This window comes from Corvus moneduloides, chromosome 25 (genome assembly GCF_009650955.1).
Source record: "Corvus moneduloides isolate bCorMon1 chromosome 25, bCorMon1.pri, whole genome shotgun sequence".
Lineage (NCBI taxonomy): Eukaryota > Metazoa > Chordata > Aves > Passeriformes > Corvidae > Corvus > Corvus moneduloides.
The window spans coordinates 535,944-556,752 of NC_045500.1; the positions used below are offsets into that span (position 1 = coordinate 535,944).

At 50.0% G+C, this 20,809-nt stretch overlaps 2 protein-coding genes across 8 annotated transcripts in view; one reads left to right on the forward strand and one right to left on the reverse strand.

Moving 5' to 3' along the window:
- The window catches only part of ARHGAP32 (Rho GTPase activating protein 32), a 239,011-nt gene that overhangs the window by 201,662 nt on the left and 16,540 nt on the right, over nt 1–20,809 (forward strand). For all 7 annotated transcript variants that reach the window (XM_032133853.1, XM_032133850.1, XM_032133852.1 and 4 more), the window contains 4 exons: nt 14,411–14,513; nt 17,330–17,474; nt 18,103–18,185; nt 20,396–20,503. In XM_032133853.1, coding sequence (XP_031989744.1) covers nt 14,411–14,513; nt 17,330–17,474; nt 18,103–18,185; nt 20,396–20,503 — 439 coding nt within the window. The remainder of the gene's footprint in view (nt 1–14,410; nt 14,514–17,329; nt 17,475–18,102; nt 18,186–20,395; nt 20,504–20,809) is intronic.
- Nucleotides 17,041–20,809, reverse strand: part of KCNJ5 (potassium inwardly rectifying channel subfamily J member 5) — an 84,876-nt gene continuing 81,107 nt past the window's right edge. The window contains exon 3 of the mRNA XM_032133858.1: nt 17,041–20,635. Coding sequence (XP_031989749.1) covers nt 20,613–20,635 — 23 coding nt within the window. The 3' untranslated portion in view covers nt 17,041–20,612. The remainder of the gene's footprint in view (nt 20,636–20,809) is intronic.

Sequence of the window (20,809 nt, forward strand, 5' to 3'; positions counted from 1 at the left end):
ACCCCCACATTCTCTAACTCAGTACCTTTGTATGATTCTAGCACAATTTGCAGTGTAAATCCTTCATCTGCCTTTTCCTTGGATTTCACAGAATTTACAGGAATTAACTGGATATTGTGTTTCCTCACAGCTTACTTTCCCTCTCTGTTCATTCTGTCTCCCTTTGGGTCCCTTTTCTCTCCCCATCAGCAGCTCAGGGAGGCAGAGGAGAAAACCTCTCCATTCCAAGAAAAAAATCACACAATTGTTACCAACACGAACTCTGATTTCACGGGCTCTTTCCTGCCCTTTCCCTGTGCCACCTCCAGCCCAGGTTCCTGCAGTGCTGAGGAGCAGCCAGAGCACTCAGATGCTGTCCCAGGGCCCCAGCCAGGGCTGTTCCCGTTGGGAGCCCACACCGAGGGATGTTTGGGAATGCAGCCTGGAATGGAGCCTGGTGGTTTGCCCAGGAGTTGAGGCCATCAGGAAAGCAGTGATGGGATCTGTTGGGTGGCTTTGCAGCAGATCCTTTGTGCCAGAGTTGTCCATCTGATGTCTCCCAGCTTTTGTGTGCAGGTAGAGGGAGAAGTGACAGGATGTGTGGGGCAGGAAGGGAGTTTCTCTGTTAAAGTTGTTTTCAGTGAGTCTTCAGACTCCTTGTTCATCCAAGTGCCTTTTGAAAAAGGGCTGGCAAAGGGCAGGGAGCCATTTCTTGCTCTTTTTCCAGCTGAGTTGGTTGGTAACCGCTATGTGCACTCCCTCACCTGACAGAAAAGTGTTCACTACCAGCTGGTGCAGAATGTGTGCTTGTCCTTATGAAATCAGGCCAGTGGCAAGGCTCGTTAGCCTAATTGGAACCAGTAGAGATCTTTATTGGGGCTTGAAAAGCACCAGAGATGGTTTGGAGTCAGGAACAGACAGTGACCCATGTGGAGCTGCATCAGGGGTAGGTAATTCACACACCGGGTGGCTCTGGAGCTGGTTTTATGTGCATGCTGTGGGAGCACCCTTGGAGGGCAGGAGCTGTGCCAGCAGAGTGAGCTCATGAATGGGAAGGAGAGAATTCCCTCTCATCCCCAGCCCTCCTCCTGGCTGTTTTCGTTAGGCACATGTCAGCGATGGCCAAAGCTTTTCCCTGCCCTCTGCGCTGACTTCTTCCCCTGGCTTCAAGGGGTGGTTTATGTAGCCTTCAGAGACACATCCTGAGCTGAACTAAACTGCTTTAACTCCACTGGAGGTTCTTGTTTGACAGCCTCTGGGAGCTCTGTCCTTCTCCTGGTCGCTCCCCACTACCCCACACAATGGGGTGACACTGACTGGGCTGTGCTAACGAGGTCCCTCAGCTCAGGAGTCACCAGCTGCTTTCACCCTTGGTTTAATAACCCTTTCCTAACTCCCTGGAGTGAAGCAGATCCAATTTGAGTGTTGCCCATAGGGGCATGGCTCCGTTTCCCACAGCAGGATTGTTGTTTTCCACGTGATTCAGCTCCCTGACCTGTATTCCAAGTGACGTAATTCCCAGAATGGGGCTTGTGGAGACGTTTCTGGGTCCCTGCGAGTAGAGTTCTGTGCGTGCACAGCATTTTAAGATTCCCTCCTCCTGTAGCATTACTGTGGCTCAGTCGTGGAGCCTCTTGCAGTGCTGGCCTACTGAAAGGGGCCTGAGGTGAATTAAAGAAGCTCCTTCTCACAGTCAGAACATCAAGTGCTTTTTCCAGGAGCTCAGAGCACGCTCTGGCTGAAGTGTGTGTGTGGCACCTGCTGATGACACTTTGGGATCACAGCCTGCAACATCTGAGTTCAGAAGAACAAAAAGAACCCAATACATTCATTGATTTGTTTAAGCTCATGTTAGTTTTGTTGGGTCAATGTCCAACCCCCAAAAATATTTATCAGGGCTGAAGGAGTAAATGCCACTGTCCCCAGTGACTGCAGTGAGTGACAAGGCATCATGTGCACCTCAAAAATGCAATATTGAACCAAACTGGAGTTACGCTAAGAAGCTTTGTGAAGCTGACAAATTCTCAAGAATTTGCTTAGAAACAACACGAGGAGCCCCAATTCTGTAGTTATGAGTCTCTGAAACTGGGCTTAGTTTTAGTGAGTGGGAAGTGGAACAAGAGAATCAAAGGGCTAAGGACAAAAACTGCAGTAAATGTAACATTTTTGTAATAAACCCTGCGCTGAGGCAGCTGGCTCAGATTGCTTAGCCAGGAGAAGAGTGTGTTTGCTGTGCACCCAGAGGGGGTTTACAAACACAGAGGAGATGTTTCACTGACTGCAGTACCTTGTCTTTCTGTGGGCTCAGCAAGTAATCCCTCGCTCTGGGTCTGCTGAGCTGCTGTCGGAAGGAGGATAAATCTGCCATGGGATGCACAGGAGGAAAGTGATGCAGGAATGTGCCCTGGTTTGCTGTTAGGGAGCAGGAGCCCTGGGATGCCATCCTGCAAAGCTCCACGTGCAGCACTTGCCAAGTCCTGGTCTAGCAGAGCATTTGTCGTGGTTATCTGAGTTTTTGGGATGGTCCTGTGCCAAGGCCATGCTCTCCCTGCTGGAAGGAGCCTCCCAGGCTGGCGGGACAGAACCTGCAGCTCTATAGATCAGGATATGATACGGCTGTGCCCAGGTTTCTCCCTAGGGAACGGTGTCTGGGGAAGGCAGAGGAGTGCAGGAACAGGCTGGTGGTGCTGCTGCCCTGGGGAGGAGGTGGCTTGTCATTTCCCTGAGTGTCCTGTGTGGGTCTGAGCAGAAACACTGAGCAGCTGCAGGGAGGGAGGTGAGGATTTAACAAGTGTTTACAGTAACAGTGTGAGGGATGAGCAGTGCGCCCTAAAACCCTCCTGTGTTCCTGGTGATTCATGGGGGGAGTTGTGGTGAGTGCTGGGCAGTGTCCCGGGGGTTGGGTTTGGTGTGTTTGCTTTTCAGTTGCACTTTGGTTTGTGCTGACACTCTGAGCTGGCCAAACAGTGCTGGAGCCCTTCCAGGGTAGGAGTTACACCTCCACGAGGTGCCAGGCAGTCCTTCCCCAAAGGCCCTGGGAGGTGAGGGGAAGGAGCATTGCTGTCCGGTCTCTTTGGTGAGGTTCTGAGTCATGGGCACATCACAGGATTATTTTTCAAAGTCATCTGTGCTCCAAGCTGCTTGGAAAAGAGGGAATTGGGAGCCACGTGACTCCTGGGCATGGGGCTGGGTATGCATGGGTGTGTTGCTTCCAGTGAAAGTCTCAGCAGGGTGTCCTTTTCTTCTCTCTTGTCACATGTCAGCACTGAATGATGGGCTGGGACCTGCAGGAGTAAAACCAGTTTTGATACGAGGGATTTTGGATTTCTCTGTTGGCAGAGCCTGTTGTAATGCTCCCTTCAAGTATGTTGGTTTGCACAATATTTCTCCAGTCAGCTCCAGACACCCCGTGGAGCCTGCTTGAAGAGTCCTGTCTGCATCCCATCCAGTGCCTTACTCATCTCTTGGCTCCTGCTGGGCTTGGGATACTTCCCTGCCAGGGAAGCGTCTCTTGGCAGCAGACCAGGCTCAGCAGGGAGTTGCTGTTTCTCCATCACCCTTAGAAATGCTCCCAGTTGGGTTGGTGCAGTTGCCACCTGCCTTGCTGGTTTCTTTTACAACTTCACAGGGTATTCTGAACTGGGAGAGACCACCAGGATCATCTGGTCCAGCTCCTGGCCCTGCACAGACACCCGAAAATCCCACCCTGGGCATCCCTGGCAGCGCTGTCCAAACACTCCTGGAGCTCTGGCAGCCTCAGGGCCGTGCCCATTCCCTGGGGAGCCTGGGCAGTGCCCAGCACCCTCTGGGGGACGAACCTTTCCCTGATACCAGTGTAAACCTCTCCTGACACAGCTCCAGCCATTCCCTGTGTCCTGTCACAATTTCATGGAGCTGAGAGATACAGCACATCCACCCCAGTCCCTGACTCCTGAAGGGACCTTGTTCTTATTCCCTTTGTAGGCAGAGATTCTTTTTTTTTCCCCCAAGTTTTTCTCTCTTGAAAGAAACGAAATAGAACTTAAATTTAGCCCGACCCCAATTAGCAGGATTGTGCTGGCAGAGGACGTTTGTGGAGTGTGGGAGCTGGTGGAGTGCTGCATTGCAGCAGCTGCACTGTGCCCTGGATCCTGCCTCGGAATGTTTGGCCAGGGAGCTCCCCACGGCTCCTGGGGTGGGAGTGAGGGGGAGCGTGGTGCTGGGCTGCAGGAGAGGCAGGGCTCGGCGAGCTGGGCATGGTCCTGAGGCGCTGATGGATCAACGAGGGGTTGGATGGAGCCACAATGCCCACGGAGAGCCCAGGCAGGGCTGGGGCTCCGTGTGGTGGGATGGGTCAGCGCAGGCCAGGGTGGGTCAGCACCCAGCAGGAAGGGTCAGCACTCACCAGGAAAAAGCTCACTTTGCCGTTCTGGGAGTGGGGGACTCCTGAGCTTCAGCACTGAGGGGTTACTTTCCAATATACTTTTTATTCAAACACTGCTGGGCATCGTGTGCTGCGCTTGCTTGGGCTGCAGAGCATGGGGACACCATTTGTTCTGCCAAGCCAGCAGTGTTCCTGTCACCTGTCACTTGTTGAGAGTGACCCTTTCTCCCTTAGCAGTTGGACTGAAGCACAGGCCAGCCCTGGGGTCCCCCAGTGAGGTGGTGTCAAGGATTCAGCTCCAGAGACAATCCATCATACAAACAGCTGGATCCACAGAGGATTTTGTAGGCTAAAGGCAAATGGCATTTTTTGTACCTCTTTATGCCTTTGTCACATTCATACATCATCAGCTTCCACCACTGGAAAAGATATATTCACAAATGGAATTTTTAATTGACAAGTTTCCCATAGTGAAGGATCTATACATAATTTTTATATTTTTATAAAATACCCACGCTGTGTGGTCAGCAGGAAGAGGCACTGGCTTGCTGCTGAAGATGTAAATGCCTACAAAAGACAGAGTTCACTAACACGCCTGATCTTGCTCTGTGTCCTTCCTGTTCTTCCAGTTTGCCACATTTATTCAGAATTAATTTGGACAGGTGGGTAGAATTAAATAAAAAATAAAAATGGAAGAGAGTAGCAGAAAACAGCAGATAGGGCATCTGCATCCCTTTATGTACTGGGCAGGAGCAGCAAGGGTTTGCCAGGGGTGCTTTTATTCTCCTGTGCTGGTTCTGATGCTCTTCAGAAAGGTCTGTAGCAGCACCCTGGGGTTTCTGGTGACATCACGGCTTGTTTGGAGTCCTCTGTAGTTATCCATCCCTTGGAGCCATCCCCTACCTGCAGCTGGATGATGTATTTGCCTCTGATGGTAATTGATGGCAGATTTGGGTATAGAGAGAGCTGTTGCCAGAACACAAACACAAGGAATGGGGTCTTGGCAGCCTCTTGGCTGGGATCTCAGAAAGCCTGGTTGCCCTTAGCTTGAGCACAGGTTTGGCAGTCTGTGTCACCCCTTTGGCTCCTGGTATTGATGTGAGGAGCCCCTTCAACCAGCTCAGAATTGTCATTATAATCTGCCTGCCTGGCTTGGAATCTCTGTCATCCTGAAGGAAGCTTTGATTGGGAGTTCAGGACAGCTGAGTCTTACAGATTAAGTAATTCCAGTTTTCTTGCTTTTTTAACTCCCAAGAGGGTAAATGTAACCAGTTCCCACTCCCTGTTATTGCTGTCCGTGTCCGTGGCAGGGATGGGACTGAGGGAGCTTTAAGGTCCCTTCCAACCTGAACCTTTCTGGGATTCAGTGTTCTGATGACCATGGGGAAATCCCTGCTCGTGATGGCCTGGCTTTGCTCTAAGGATTTTCTCTTCAGAGAGACTTTGGAACATTTGCAGAGCTTCCATGTGAAATAGATCCTCAGTTTTTACCTGCAGCTCCCATGGAGTTCTGTGGCAGCTCAGCAGCCTGGCCTGTGATTCCCAGGTATGTTTGGAATTGTTATTGAATGCTGGCAGCCACATCAATGGGTTTGTTCAGGCAATAACAACTTGTTCCTGTACAAAGGTTTATTGAAGTGTTGGTTGTGTGTGACGTGCGTGTGACATTTCCCTCAGAGCAGTGACGTGGGCCACGGCCGTTCCAGCAGGGTGAGGGAATGTTGGCTCTGGATGAGGCTGGAGGTTGTGTTAGATGTGCTCACTCTGGGAATGAACCCTTGGGGCTTTTTTGTGCTTTCAGGAGGTATTTTCAGAGTATCCAAGCTGACAAGTTTGGATGTGAACTGAAAAGTTTCAAACCTCCCAGTAGGTTCAGTTCAAGTTTTCCTTCTGGCTCTATTTTTAAGCATTTATATGCCTAAAGCAGTTCGTGATTAGGACACAAATCTGAGTTCTAAAGTTTTTGTTTGCAGTTCTCTTTTCTACTGAGACATTTCTTGTGTGACTTTGGCAAGTCCCTTAAAGTAGGGCCTGTCTCCTTTACACTTGTAATCCACGCAGGTGGGGATGTCTGGAGGTGATTCACCTTGTCTACCCTATTACAGGTGTTTTTTTAAAAAGGGGATCCTAACTTCTCCATTGGCACAGCAGGAAAAATAATGCATCCTTACTCATCCAGTAATTTCTGTAATGCTCTCCTGGATATCTGGGCTTGGCTGTTTATATACAGAGCTGCAGCTCACAAATCAGGGGTGGATCTTTGTTTCCTGACAAGGCCACCTAACTGGGGCCACTGGAAATCCTCCTGCTCTGCCTGCCTCGGTGGTGTTTGTGTGTCTATAAACAGTTTCCTGTCATGCACTGAAGGAATGCTGGCCTGTCTCAGCATTGTCACTTGCACCTGAGTCCCTGTTGTGCACAGCCCTGTGCACACATGGTGTAAATGGGGGGAAAGAGGTTTTAAAGCAGTGTTCTGGGGCAGGAGTTCTGTGGAGCTGTTGTGGCTTCACAACCTCTGAGCTCCCAGGTGATCTTAGCCATCCCCTTCCCTCCATCCTGCTGTCCCTTTTTTAATTGAATTGGCAATATATTGAAACCAGGCAGCCTCAAACATGCCAAAACCAGTTTCCTTTCAGTATTTCCTGATTTATAGTAATCAATATAGTAATTCAAAATCCATCTCTAGAGGACTGGGGCAGTCAATGGCCATGGCTGCACTCAGAGTTCTGGCCCTGAGCTGTCTCTACCAGAAATTTTTGGCTTTGGGGAATTTGTTTGTTATCTCCCATTCCATCTCCAGGCTTGTACAATCAAACTAATAACCTGTACCTGCCCCCAAGGTGCCACAAGGTAAATTCCTAATACCCAGGAGGTACTTGGGAGATTAGGAGTGGGATATAAATATCAAATAGTATTTATTCAAGTGCCAGCACAGGTTGGCATGTGACATCCAGTTGTGAATGTGTATGGGAATTAAGTAAATTTCCCTGTGTGTTCCCCCTGTATTTATTGTGTTCCTTGGTTGGGTTTCCCAAATCCGAACATTTCTGATGTTGAACTGTGGCAAGCCAGAGTGTTTTAGGTGCCTGAAGTCCTCCTGGATGTGGCAGTGAGTGTCTCGTGTGGCATCAAAGGTGGATCCCGCAGCCTGGAAAAAAAGGGAATAGTTGACCCAAAATGGAGATGAGTAGAGAACTCCCCTTGCTGCAGATGTGTTCCCTGCTGCACAAACTAACTGGACACAACTCGATACTTTCAAAGGCCGAGAGTTTTGAGCTATTTTGGGCACATTTCCAACCACAATAGGCACTGTTATTGCTTCACCATCTGCCCTCCTGCTGGAACTCGAGATTATTGGGTATGGGGTCAGCATTACAAAGGGGTACATGGGATCCCTGTGGAGAATGCCTTGTTTGGAGGGACATCCCTGGGGTTGCTGAGCGGGGAGCACAAGCCTTTGCTGTTAAAAAAGACCCAGTTTGTCTCTCCCCTTCTCTCTCACCCTGTCTGCAGCTGCGAGGGGAGAATTCTTTGTGCCTGAGTGACCCTGAGGACAGCCGGGAGTTGAAAATTAATTTGCATTTCGAAACACTACAGCTGTGGGGGGAACAAACATGAGGAACAATGTCACAGTCAAGTACAGGAATTGCTTGTGCTCTTACCCTGCTGCTCTTAGCACGGGGAGAACATTTCCCCCCTCTCAATTTATTGTAGGGAGTGTAATTGATTGAAACAAAAAAGGTCCAGCACATTGGCCAAATCTGAGGTATTGTTGGGTATTAGGAGAAATTCCTTCACTGAAGGGGTTGTCAAGCATTGGAACTGCTCAGGCTGCCCAGGGATTTAAAAGCTGTGGGGTTGTGGCACTTGGGGATATGGTTCAGCCATGGCAGTGCTGGGAGAGCAGCTGGACTCAATCTTAGAGGCTTTTCCAACCTGAATGATTCTGTGACATTTTGCATTAAAACCAATTAAACCCAAACCCTGGGAACTGGTGGGTGCAGCCTGGGCTAGGGATTGGCTGTACAACATCTCCATCGTGGATAATGGGCAGTGAGGGCCCCCTGGCAGCCCTCAGGTTCCAGGCTGTCCTGGCACAGCCACGGGAACATTGCTAATCTGCCAGGACCTGACAGACATGGCTATCGACCTGCCCTGCCTGATGCAGCCCAGGGGGATTTATGTTCCCCAGGCCTGAGCTTTGCACTTTGCTTTTGCACAGCCCTGGCTGAGCTGCCATAAAAGCCAATTCCAGGCTGAGGAAGCAGAGTCCGGTGCCGATCCCTCTGCGAGCGCTGCGTGGATCAGGGACCCAGCTCAGGGGTTACGGTCCACTCTGCCGTGGTTGCACCTTCCCAAGTGCAAAAGTCACACTCCAGATAACAACTGTGTGTGTGTGACCAGGAGCTGGGGCAGCTTGGACTTTGTACCACTCATCACCAGTGTGGATAATTGAAATGTGGTTCACGGCTTGGAAATGAGGGACAGGGAATTGAAGAATCACAGAATCCCAGGCTGGTTTGGGTTGGAAGGGACCTCAAATCCCACCCAGTCCCACCCCCTTCCTTCCCCACACCTTCCACTAGACCAGGGTGCTCCAATCCCTGTCCAACCTGGCCTTGAGCACCTTGAAGGACAGAAGGTGTCTGTCTGGTTGCTCTTGTATTTCTCTTGGTGATTCGAACGTGAGGACAGGGATTTAGGAATGAGACAAAAGTCCAGAGAAAAGAGTCTTTTAGAGTTTGATGTTCTTCTGAATGTGCAGGGGGCTGGCGCCTGTGGAATGACACGTGCAGGTACAATACTGTATGACAGGGAACAATAAAGAGAAAATCCTTAACCTCTCTCCTCTGCTGCTTTACACCTTTTTGGAACCTTCACTCTAAGGTGGAGGGAAGAGCTTCAGAAATGAGAAGTTTGAAAGTCACAGGCTGAAATATTACAGGGTTTTTACTGTTTTGGTTTTTTTTAAGGAAATACTTGGACAGTTTTTTGGAAAATGGCCTTGATGATCTTAGAGGTCTTTTCCAACCTGAATGGTTCTAAAATTGAGTTAAAGTAGGAAATTACTGGAGTAAAAACAACTGTATTTTCTTCAAGAGAGGATATTCCTTGTTAGGTTTTTACATAATCCTGCATTAATGGCAAGGGATTTGGGATTTATTGGCTAATTCCAGATGCCTGGAAGTTGTCAGTCTGGGCCAGGCACAGAATTCCAAGAAAGGGGCTCATGCTGCTGCAGTGGCACTGTTTGTGCTGTGCTGGGTGTCCTTGGGGTGCTTTTCCCCTGCCTCTGCCTGTCCTTCCCAGCTGTTCCCAAAGGAGCCTGGACAGCCAGGGGTGAGCTCCTCCACCTGCGTTTTATCTGGTGGCTGATTGTTGCAGTTTCTACCCTGGTGGCTCAGAACAGCCTTTAACCTTCTGTTACCCAGAAGGACCCCATACCCAGTGTGCTCCCCAAGGCTGCTGGCACTGGGTGCTGCTTGTCACCTCTGCTGAGGTGGAGCTGGGGGCAGTCGGTGTTCCTGGATGCTGAGCTCCCTTGTGGGTTTGCTACGTGTGGAATTCAGTGAGGAGCAGCATTTCGGGTGCTCTGGGCCATTGTCCATCCCCAGGGCCTGGCCCATGGGACCTGCACCCCACTGCTGTGTTTTGGGAAAACGCCAGTGCCAGAGGGGGGCTTGGTCAGAGGCCTCGTGCCCTGGGCTGAACAAACACTTCTGGTTCCAGTAATGTGCTAAGAAAATAAAATAAAACACAACACAAGCAAGCCTCCCAAAGCCCAGGGAGGGAACATTACAAAAGATTTAAAAAAACCCCCACCCAACAAGATGATAGGAAGGGAAATGTGAGGATGAATCAAAATGTTTTTCAGAATGAAAACCATAAAACTTCTGCTTCCTCTTGATGGCAGAGAATTAAGCAGTTAACGAGCCCGTGGAGATGCAATAAACCTTTCAAACCAGCTGAGAGATGCTCAGGAAGGAGTTGAATGAATTCCTTTGGCTGCTGTGATGATGAAATGTGCTGGGGTCCCCTTTGGTGAGGCATCCACATTTCCAGCCCTTTGCACTTTATCTCCTGGAACCACCTGGTACTGGAGATAGCGGAGGGAAGGAGGAGAGGTGATTGTTTCTGGAATGGGAGGAGTGTCCACTGCAGAGCTGGCTGTTCCCAGGCAGCACCTGGCAGGGTCTGAGCTGCTTGCAGCTGAAGCAGTGACTTCCTGCAGGGAGGGTTTCTGGACTCACTGGCTGAAGACCCCACAGCTCAGAAAAGGACTAAAATCCAGCTTAGGATCAGTGATTTTTGTTACTTGCCTGGGAATGTGGCACTGGAAAGGGCTGTGTGCTCGGCTGGAGAACCCAGCCCCAGTTCTGGGCTCAGAGATTCTCTGACCCAGTTCCCTGGATGGGGCTGCAGGAGCGCACTGAGTGTCATCCTGTGCTCGCTCCCTCCCTCACTCCCTCCTCCGGCCTTTCCCAAAGCTCCTGGGCATTGCCAGGAGCCACATGCTGGCCCAGGTGGGCCTTTATGGCTCTTCATGCAAACCACGTGTGCCATCGAGTCTGGTGTAATTGCAGGAACCCACAGTAATTAACTGCCATTAGCAGAACTTTAGTGTTGCTGCTGTTACATCCTGCGAGAGGAAATCTGTGTCTGTTCCCTGCTGGGATGAGGCTGAGGTACCTGTGATGCCTTGAGGCCCCCTAAAAACAGAGACTCGACAGGAGTAAGGGAGCAAAGCGGGTTTTTTATTTGAAAGGCCTTCAAAGATACCCCTGGGGAGCCAGAGGCCACTGCCCACATGGACCCCAGGTCACGAGTTCTTCACACTTTTATAGGTTTGGTTCATTTGCATATCAGGGTTAATTCTCCAATTAAAGCTTCAGTTAATGATGTCGTTTCCCCAAGCTTGCCCCCCTTCCCCCCCTTTAGAGGCTTTGGTTTACACATTTTGGGCCTCCTGGGTGTCCCTGGAGAGCAGGCCCAGAGAGGCTTTGTTATGTCTGCCTGGCACGAGAGAGCAGAAGTGAACAGGCTCCAAGAAACTCCAGAGTTACACACTGGGCAGTGCAGGATTTGAAAAGTAAGAAAATTAAAACCTAAGGCATCACCTGTCTGGTTCAAACCTGGGTTGTGGTTTGGGATCTAGAAGCCAAAATCAGTTCCTGAACCAAGAAGTTCACCTGCAGGGGAGGGATTTCTGCAGCAGATGGACACAGGTACCCGACAGAGTCACAGTGTGGTGTCAGGAGCTGCTCTAGGTGATGGTCAGGGCACACTTGACATTTGCAAAATTAAGTCTTGGGTTGTCGTCCTGTCATCCTGCCTTTTCCTTCTGAGGGAACAGTCACTGTTCCCTCCATGTGTGGATGTACATCCCTAAAATGGGTATTCAGCCAAAGGCTGGGGATTCAAAGGGCAGAGGGAGGTTAAACACACACCCGATGGCCAGGTGTCATCTTCGTTCAGAAACTGAAAAATGAAGTCACCACTCCAGCAAAGGGCCCTCAGGTACAATTTTAACCCTCCTTGAATTTCGGTTCCTTCTCCAACCGTGCAGAATTCCCCCAAAATATCCTTGGTGCTGGTATGGTATATTTAGCTTTAAGAACAGATCATCCTGGTAACCAGATGAGGAAATGCCTGGAACAAGCCTGGGGGGATCTTTTCAGGGTGTATTAATTATTCTCCCTGTACCCAGGCTCTTCCATGACAAAAGAGAACTTGAGGCAGAGCGTTGGTGCTGCAGCCCTCGGCTCCCCTGCCCTGCTCCCCACTGTCACTCCAGGTTTCCTGGTGGGAATGGGGCAGACAGGGAGGGTGCTGTTTATTTATCTGCCTCTTGATGTGTTTGCTTCTTGATTTATTTGCATCTTGATTTATTTATTTCAGTGGGCTCTACTGATTCCAGGGGCCCCCTCCTGTGGCTGCAGGATGGACCATTTAGGTCTTTGGGATTTGCAGCATTAGCAGATGTTGCCACAACACTTTAAAACTTGGTAAAACTCCTTTGCCCGATCCTCTGGGACTCCTGCATGCAGGAAATGCTGCTGCTGGGGGCTTAGCCCTGTGCAGGTCACTGGTGAGATCTGTGACCATTGTAGGGGTGGTGGTGGGGCAGGTGCGCATGGACATCCACAGGGTCTGGTTCGGGTGTGTCTGGCAGCCTGGGGTGCTCTTCTCCCACAGGGGACAAACACCACCGGCTGTGTCAGCACACAGAGCCTTGTCCTCGTCCTTTGCTGCACGGGATGGAGCTGTTGCACCTCTGCTGCCCTGCACAGTTCACATCTGGGCCCCACTCATCTCCCAGTGCTGTAGTGCAGTACAGTGCACACTTCAGCCCTTTCTGGCCACTGCTTGAGTAGGATAGAACTCCTTCCCTGTCCACTTCCAGCCTTAAAAACTTTCTTTTTCAAGAGGTGTTGAATCTTTTTGCATAAAGGCTTAAGTGTTGTCCTCCAGAAATGTTTTTGAGACACTATGAGAATTCTGGGCCTCGTGTTCTACCTGCTCTGCTCAAATCTGTCCTTGTGGGTGACTGATGGATGTGTCCCCAGCGTGCTCTGGGTGTGTGTTCAGTGAGAACCTGTTGCCTATCCCAGCTCAGAGTGTCTGGTTGGTTCCTGAAGCCATCAGCTGTGGTCCTCCTTGGAGCTCACCAGTGCCGAGGTAGCAGGAGGCTTCACCTCCACCGGTTTTCGTTCCCCAGAAAAGCAGCACTGGGTTTCCAAGGCTCTTTGCTTAATGTACAACAGCTCTGCTTGTCTCAAAGCCTGCCCCTGACTGGAAAATGGTGAGAGCTGCTGTACATCCCTGGGAATGTAACTCTGGAGCCTGGCTGGCTCGGTTCTGGCTGTCTCTTGGTGCCTTGGGGCATTCCAGGTGCAGGATTTAATCTGCTCCAGCTGAGCCTGCGATTGACACGCTGCAGGATTTACAGCTTTCACCCTGTCCTGTGCTCCAGTGCAGAGCAGACGTGCCTTTATCCTGGGATACACCTGCTGATTTCCAGGGAGCCGTCTGAAAGGAGCCTTTCCTCCAGCTGCGAGGGTTTGCTGCAGGCTGGGAAAGCAGCCTTGTGGAGGCTGGGGGGAGCATGGAGCACCCAAGTGCAGCAGCCCTTGGGAGCAGTGCCTGCCAGATGGCGTTTGCTGCGTGGGGTAAGGGGATTTGCCACATGAGCTGCTCGGAATCTGTGTCACATGGCACATTGGCCAGACCTGGCATCTACAGAACAAACTGAGATCAGCAGAGGAGCTGCTGCAAAGGGGCGGCTGGCAGAGGGATCCACAGGGATCCACAGGGACCCCAGCTTTTTCTGTGAAGATTTGCTGATGCTCACAGGAGCTCTCTCTCTGTTGGGGGCAGTTTTATGGCCTTTTGTAAATCCAAGGATTCGCTCCTCTTTGAGCTTCCAGGGATGGACGCGCGGCCCCGGCACTGGATGTGCGTGAGCCTGGGAAGCCAGCTGGAAGGAATGGGGTGGTGAAGCGGCTGCAATATTAACTTGACACCTGATTATATCCCCTGGGCTGATTTTCCATTCTGTCATGCCCCGCTCTGTCTGCACTTTCTGTGAGCGTGGGATGCTGTGGAGCTCTCCACATCCAGCTGAAATTATTGGGGATGAAATTATCGGTTATAAAAGCTCTCCTGGCCATGCTGCCAAAAGTAGCATCTCCCTGATGTTTGTATTTCCTTAAACCAAGCAGGATAGGTTAATCCTATCTAGATTTGAAAGATAGCATTTATTCCGTTTTAAGGCTCTTCTGGGATGGGATTTCACACCACAGTTCCTGTGCAAGTTGTCATGGGACCTGTACTGTCTCTGTTTGGCCAGAATTGGCCTTTTTTGACCTGATCCATATCCTGGCATTCTCTTGTTAAAGCAGGAGCACCTCTGACCAGTTTCCACACCAACTCCTGAAGTTAAATTTCCTACAGGCTTTCTCCCCTAAGGAGGAACTGAAGCCATGGCCCAGCTGGGAGTAGTTTATGGCACCTGCCAAGAGCACAGCCTGAACTAGGACTTCACTAACCCCAGCTGTTGTTGTTCAGTGCCCCAGGTCCTCAAGAGCTGCACTGAGTTCATCGAGAAGCACGGCATTGTGGATGGGATATACCGGCTGTCCGGGATCGCCTCCAACATCCAGAAACTCCGGTAAGGGCCTGCCTTGGAGCCCCTGGCACGGGCAGGGGCACAGCCTGGGCTTCCACAGGCAGAGTCATCCTGCAGGAAGCTTTCCTTCGGGGTAAAGGATCAGGCTCATGGTGTCACTGTGCTGTCATGTTTCATTTCTGTTCCTCCTCGCTCCGGGAGCCCTTTGGAGCAGTTGATGTTTCTCCCTGCTGCCTTGGGCTCCTGGCTTTTACCCGCAGTTAATTGGTGATGTGCAAAGGATACGTGCCTGAGTCTGGGGGGTGGCACTGCTGTGCTGCACAGGGAAGGGCCAGGAGTGTGTCCTGGTTGTGTTCCCATCACAGCAAACCCTTTATTGTTTTGTGAGGCTGTTTTCCTCCTGCTGTTTGGTGTGGGATGTTCTGTTGTGGAGCACTGAGAGTGCCGAGTGGACGTGACTCATTCCAGCACTGGTCCTGGGCCCGTGGCCTGCAGAGGCAGCACGGGGGGATTTTCCGTAGGCAGAGGATTTTTTTGGTCCCAGCTGTCCCCCAGTTCAGTGGGCAGGTTTGAGCTGGGACAGTGACTGTTCAAACCCTTGGATGGATGGATTTGTTCTGCTTCAGATTAATCCTGTTTCTCATCCGAGCAAGTCCCATTTTAAAAATCTGGTCCCAAGGCTTTGATATCCAGAATCCAAAGGCTCCAACTGGAGCTGTGACTGAATAAAACATTTGCTGTTGCTTCAGTTACATCCCTTTATTCCCCATTTTGACTTGTGCTGGACCATCCTTCTAATCTCTGCCCTAGTCCATTTTTTCCCTTTAGTGTTGCCAGGACCATTTTCTCCTTCACTGTGTATCAAAGGTGCTTTAGAAATGGTTTTCTAAAATTGTAATTGCATCATTCCCTGTTCCAGTGCAGAGAATGCAGTAACAGCCTGTTTTCCAGGTTTCTGAGATGTTCCAAGGACAAAAGGAAGGGAGTACATGGCATAACTTATTGACGCTGTCCCTGTTGATGTAAATCACTACAGATTTTGAGTGTTTGATGAACGTAAGACACGTCTTGCTGCAGTTCCCAGCTGTATAAACAGGGCATTTCAAAGCTAGGGCTGCAGTATCCTTACAAGTGAGTCACTGTGCTTAGGTTTCCCACAGAAGAACTGGATCTCCTGGATTTAAAGGGCTTTTTGGTTGGAGAGAAGGTTAGAGAATTTATTCCACGTGGGGGATTTCTGTGGGACAGAGGTTGGCTCTTCAGTAGGGCAGTAGCTGCCTTTATTTGGCAGGTGGGCCAGCAGAGCCATTGTTGGTTTGGGGTGTGGATCCCTGTATCCTGGTATCCTGGCTCTTTGTGAGAGCTGTGGAGTTGTGTTCTTTGCCTAACGAAATCTTCCTTTGGGTCAGAAGGAATAACATGTAGCACTGGGAACAGCCAGTGCAGAGGGATGGAGGGTTGAGTGTAGTGGGGCATCCCTCTGTTCCCTCCACATTCACTTCTGCAGGGGAACAGCTCACTCTGACCCAGTGTGAGCTTTATTCCCAGGAAAAGCCAGCGGAGTGGGGCAGGATATGGGCAGGGAGGTGGAGCCAGGGCTGAGTGTGTTTTGTGTGGGGCGGGCTCGTGCCTTCCTGAGCTTCTCTGTGGAGCCAAGTGCAGGAACTGAGTTTCTGTCCCAGATGTGAGCGAGGGGGGAGTCAGAAGGTGCCTGTGGCAGTGGTGTGTGCTTGACACTGAGGGCTTGGAAAACTGAATCCTTCCGTTCCTCCTGTGGTGTCCTTGGGGTGAGGAAGGGATGGCCTGTTCACCCTGAGGAGGTGGGGACCTGTCCTGCCCCTGGTGTGGGGTGTGAAAGGCTTCCCACGAGCAGTGTCTGTGTCCAGGGATGGACGGAGCTCGGCCTGGTCCCGGGAGGGCCCAGTTACAAACACGCCTGGTGCCCTGGGCACGTCCTGCTCCCTGGGCAGAGTGAGCTCAGGGGTTGTGTGGCCCTCTGGGCACAACCTGCCAGCTTTGGGTGGGGGACAGGACAGGGACAGGGACGTGGCCACCACAGCCAGCCCCAGCTGTGGTTGCAGTGCTGACAGGATGAGTCCCCATGGCTGTGAGCAGCCTGAAGGCCCTGGCAGGGACCCCGAGGTTCTCCAGCTCCCGGGGCCTGGCTCACCACGCTCATCCCCCTGGAGTGTCCTGCTAATTGGAAACAGCACTTCCCAGCACATACTCCCAGCAGTGAGCCAGCTCAGCCTTCTGAGCTCAGCTTTTATTTCATAAACATTGGTGATTTGGGGTTTTTTCTCTCTCTGAAAACCAAGGGAGTGCTATGGGATTTTCTTCATGTGGTTCCTGGCTGTCTTCTCCCTGTAGCAGAGGCAGGCTCAGCTCACCAGCTCATCCCCCAGGAATTCCTGCACTCCCTGGTTTCCATATGCTGCCGATGGCAGTGCTGCTGGCATGGCTTTGTCATTGCCATTTCCAGGCCTTTGAAATGCAGAGGGACAGCAGCTTTCATCATTCCTATGGGCAATCCCAGGCACAGCCCTTGGGAGTTAAACTTGTTCTTGTGGTCTTGGAAGATGTTCTCTGGAGACTTTGTGAAAAGCCCTGATGCAGCAAAAAGGATTGCAGCCAGTTGGTCGTAAAACTAGCTGAAAATGCCTTATTAGAAAAAAGAAAAGTCTCTTTTTTGGAAAAAATCCCCACTGGCTGCCCCACAGCCGTGGGTCATGTGGCTTTGGTGACTAAGTGTTTATTTTTTCCTGTAAATCAGGAAAGCCTTGCTGTAATTTGCGCTGGGTTTGATGTCATTCCTCCTCCTCAAACCCCTTTACCCATTTCTCTGTTCTCATTGCCAGCCACGAGTTCGACTCCGAGCAGATTCCTGACCTGACCAAGGACATTTACATCCAGGACATCCACTGTGTGGGCTCCCTGTGCAAGCTGTACTTCCGTGAGCTCCCCAACCCCCTGCTCACCTACCAACTCTATGAGAAGTTCTCCGTAAGTATGAGGCAAATGTGGGGCACTTCCCCTTTCAGTGGGGCTTCAGCTGGTAGAGCAGAGAAAACCTGGAAGCTGGACCTGCCTTCCACTCTCTTCCCTCTCTGCTCTGTGTCAGTTGGGGTTTGGAGCCATCAGAAGGATGTATCACCAGAATTCCCAGCCTGACACTGTGCTGCCCACACTCCCGATTCCATCCTGCCATTCCAGAAGGGGCTGGCAGTGGCCCGGGGTCTGAGGGGCCTTTTCTGTGTCCCCTTTAGGTTACTCACAGCTGCCTTTGTCCCCTGTGCCACACTGTGTTGGTTCCACTTGAGGGGCCCCAGCAGAAGGTACCTGGCACACTTCCCACGCTTTGCAGGAGTTCCCATCTTGTTTGCCATTTCCCAGGAATGGGATGAGAAGCAAGTGATTCTCTGAGCTGAATGCCTTCTGCAGGAATTCTCTGTGCCATTAACATGTCCCAGGTCATGAGTTACTTGGCCTTCCTTATGTGATCCATGTGCTGCTCTGTCCCCAAGACAGACCCCTCGCCCAAGGGGGAGAAGAGCAACAAAATCCACCTCACTGCCAAGATTGGTGTGTCAGGGGTTTATTTGCAGCTAAATCCTTTCCTGCCTCATTCCAGGATGCTGTTTCTGCTGCTACAGATGAGGAAAGGCTGGTTAAGATCCATGATGTGATCCAGCAGCTGCCACCTCCCCACTACAGGTGAGTGCAGCCTTTGGGGTGTTGTGGGCATTTTGTGAGAGGAATTCTGTAATTCCAGTTTCCCTCTCCAGACAGCCACACTGTGCCTCTGCATACTGAAATGGTTATGGTTATAGAAGTTTGATTTATATTTTATTTAGCTCCTTCCCAAACACTGTACACTAAACATGGTCTTAGTTGACTTCCTTGGAAACTCTGTGTGGGAGGGAAAGAGGAGCTCGTTATGTCAGACTAAGGAAACAGTTTCATTGTGGGGGGGCACAATACAGTGCTAAGAGCACTTTAAAAAAAGTGAAATATAGCCAAAAAATTGCTCAGGCCTTCAGTCAAACTTGGTCAACTGTATTTTGTCTCCAGATTGCCCCTCCCTGCAACAATAGTAATGAGCAAATAAAACAATGCTCTGTGAGAATAACTGATATAATTAGTTATATTAGTGTTATATATTAGAGAGCATAATATGGTGTTTAAAAATCACCAGTTAAAATACTGTATTCAAGTTAATTAGTGGTAGTAAGAACTCATGCTGTATGGTAATGAGTCTTGACTAAGAACAACAACATTTTAACGGTCTTTAGTAACAAAAATTATGGCAGGGTATGGTGAAAAGGCATCAGACGAATTGGTATTGGTGATAGGCGTTAATAACTACACAGAATACATGTTAATGAGACTTTAATATTAGTAACTAGTGATGCATGGTAAGTAGCATTCACTAATTGTGAATTGCACTTGGTAGAAACAGCTAATGACAGTGTATGGTGGAAGTTATTTACAGATTGGTGACTATTTTAATTGGCTGGGCCAGTTGCCCTGATGTGTCCCCATGGTTTAGGTGCCCATTTGGGGTGAATGCAGGCGGTATTTGGCTGTTGTTACCTAAATTACAATACTTCATCACAATCATCAATTGATTATTGTAACGTATGTTAATCTGCAGGATGAGTTAGAATTCTGGTCCAAGTGGTCTGGTGTAACACATGAGGACAGCTATCCATAACTATTTATAGTCATTTCTGCTAATAAATGCTTAAATTTCAATTACTGTGATCTGTGGTGATTAGCTGGACAACTGCAGTGCTGCAGTGAGTGGTATAAATAACTAATTGTAAAAGTTAACTGGGATTTAACTGATGTGTTATAAACTACAGCTGTGCTACTTGCTCTTTCTGTAAGGTTGGCTAGTTGGTGCAACAGCTGCTGCTTGTAGTAACTAATTGCAACACTGATGTTAATTGAGGGGGGTGTGGCCCTTAGAAAAATAGACTGATCTCCTTCTTTTCCATTCACCTCTTCCCTGAAATGATTTTTGCTTTATGGGGCTGGTTAAACTGGGCACTGGTACCAGCAGCTCATCAGTCTCTGAGAGGGGGCACAACACCTGGCTGTAGAATCTGTAGGTTACAGGGGGCTGCTCTCCTTTCCTGGGGTTTACTTGGAAAAAGGAAAAAACACTTTATTTTTCTTCCACTCAGTGATGAGAAGTTGCAGGCAGGAGGTGTCTGCTTGGTTTCCAGCCATAGCTGTTTTCTTCACTTCCAGTCTTGTCTATTTGTGGAATTTTGAACCCCAAAACACCCTCCCTGCTCCATCTCACTTCCCCCCCAAAAAAGGACAGGCTGTGAGACAGACACAAGCCAGGGGCACCAGGAGGGTAGAGCAGCATTTTCACTGCCACCTCCTGCTCCCTCCTCCCCAGCCTGTATTAAACACAAGAGTGCTTAATATATAAAACCCACCATTTTTTAATGTGAACAGAAGCCTCCAAAGTTTAACCTTCTACCTGTCTTACCCACCCACAGGAAACCTGCAGCCAGGAATTTCCAAAGTAGGGCTCAGATACAGCTGGCTGGTTTTCAGTGTCCTGGGGTGTCTGAATCAATACTCCCCCCCCTTCCCAGGATTAGCATTCCACCATCCTTCCCTGCACATCCCTGAGCAGCCCCTAAGGGCTGCCACACACCTGCAGAGGGGTTTTTTCTGGAACTGTCCTTTCCTTGAGCCTGGACAAGTCAGAAGAGACTCCCCTCACCCCAGCATGTGTCATTATTGCCGAAGCCACGTCCACCGTGGGGCTGAGGGGAAGGAGTTCAACATTCCTTTCTGGGAGCTGTCAAACCAAAAGGAAATAATGAGCTGGGTTTGTGCTGTGGATCACAGCCTGGCTTTGCTCAGTGGTGCTGAACGTTTGCCTCTCTCCTGTTTTCCAGGACACTGGAGTTCCTAATGAGACACTTGGCTCGTCTGGCTGATTATTGCTCCATCACAAATATGCACACCAAGAACTTGGCCATCGTCTGGGCTCCAAACCTCCTCAGGTACTGTGGGATTTTCCCATTTCAATAGAAGATAAATGTTCACATTTATAAACAACAGATACTCCAGAAAATCCCAGCTTTCAGCAGCTGAGAAGAGCTCTTCCTTTCTTCACCCAGTGTGCTCTTCTCCTCCTGTAAAATATGGGAAATTATTCTAAGCAGGATTTAAGATCAACTGGCAAGTTCCTGACCTAGTGATGTAAACCAGCCCCTGTATTATCCTGTCTCACACAACACAGTTCCACTGCCTGCAGTTCTGTCAGTAGTGACAAAGAAGAGTTCCCTCAACCCTCTTTTAGAGGATAA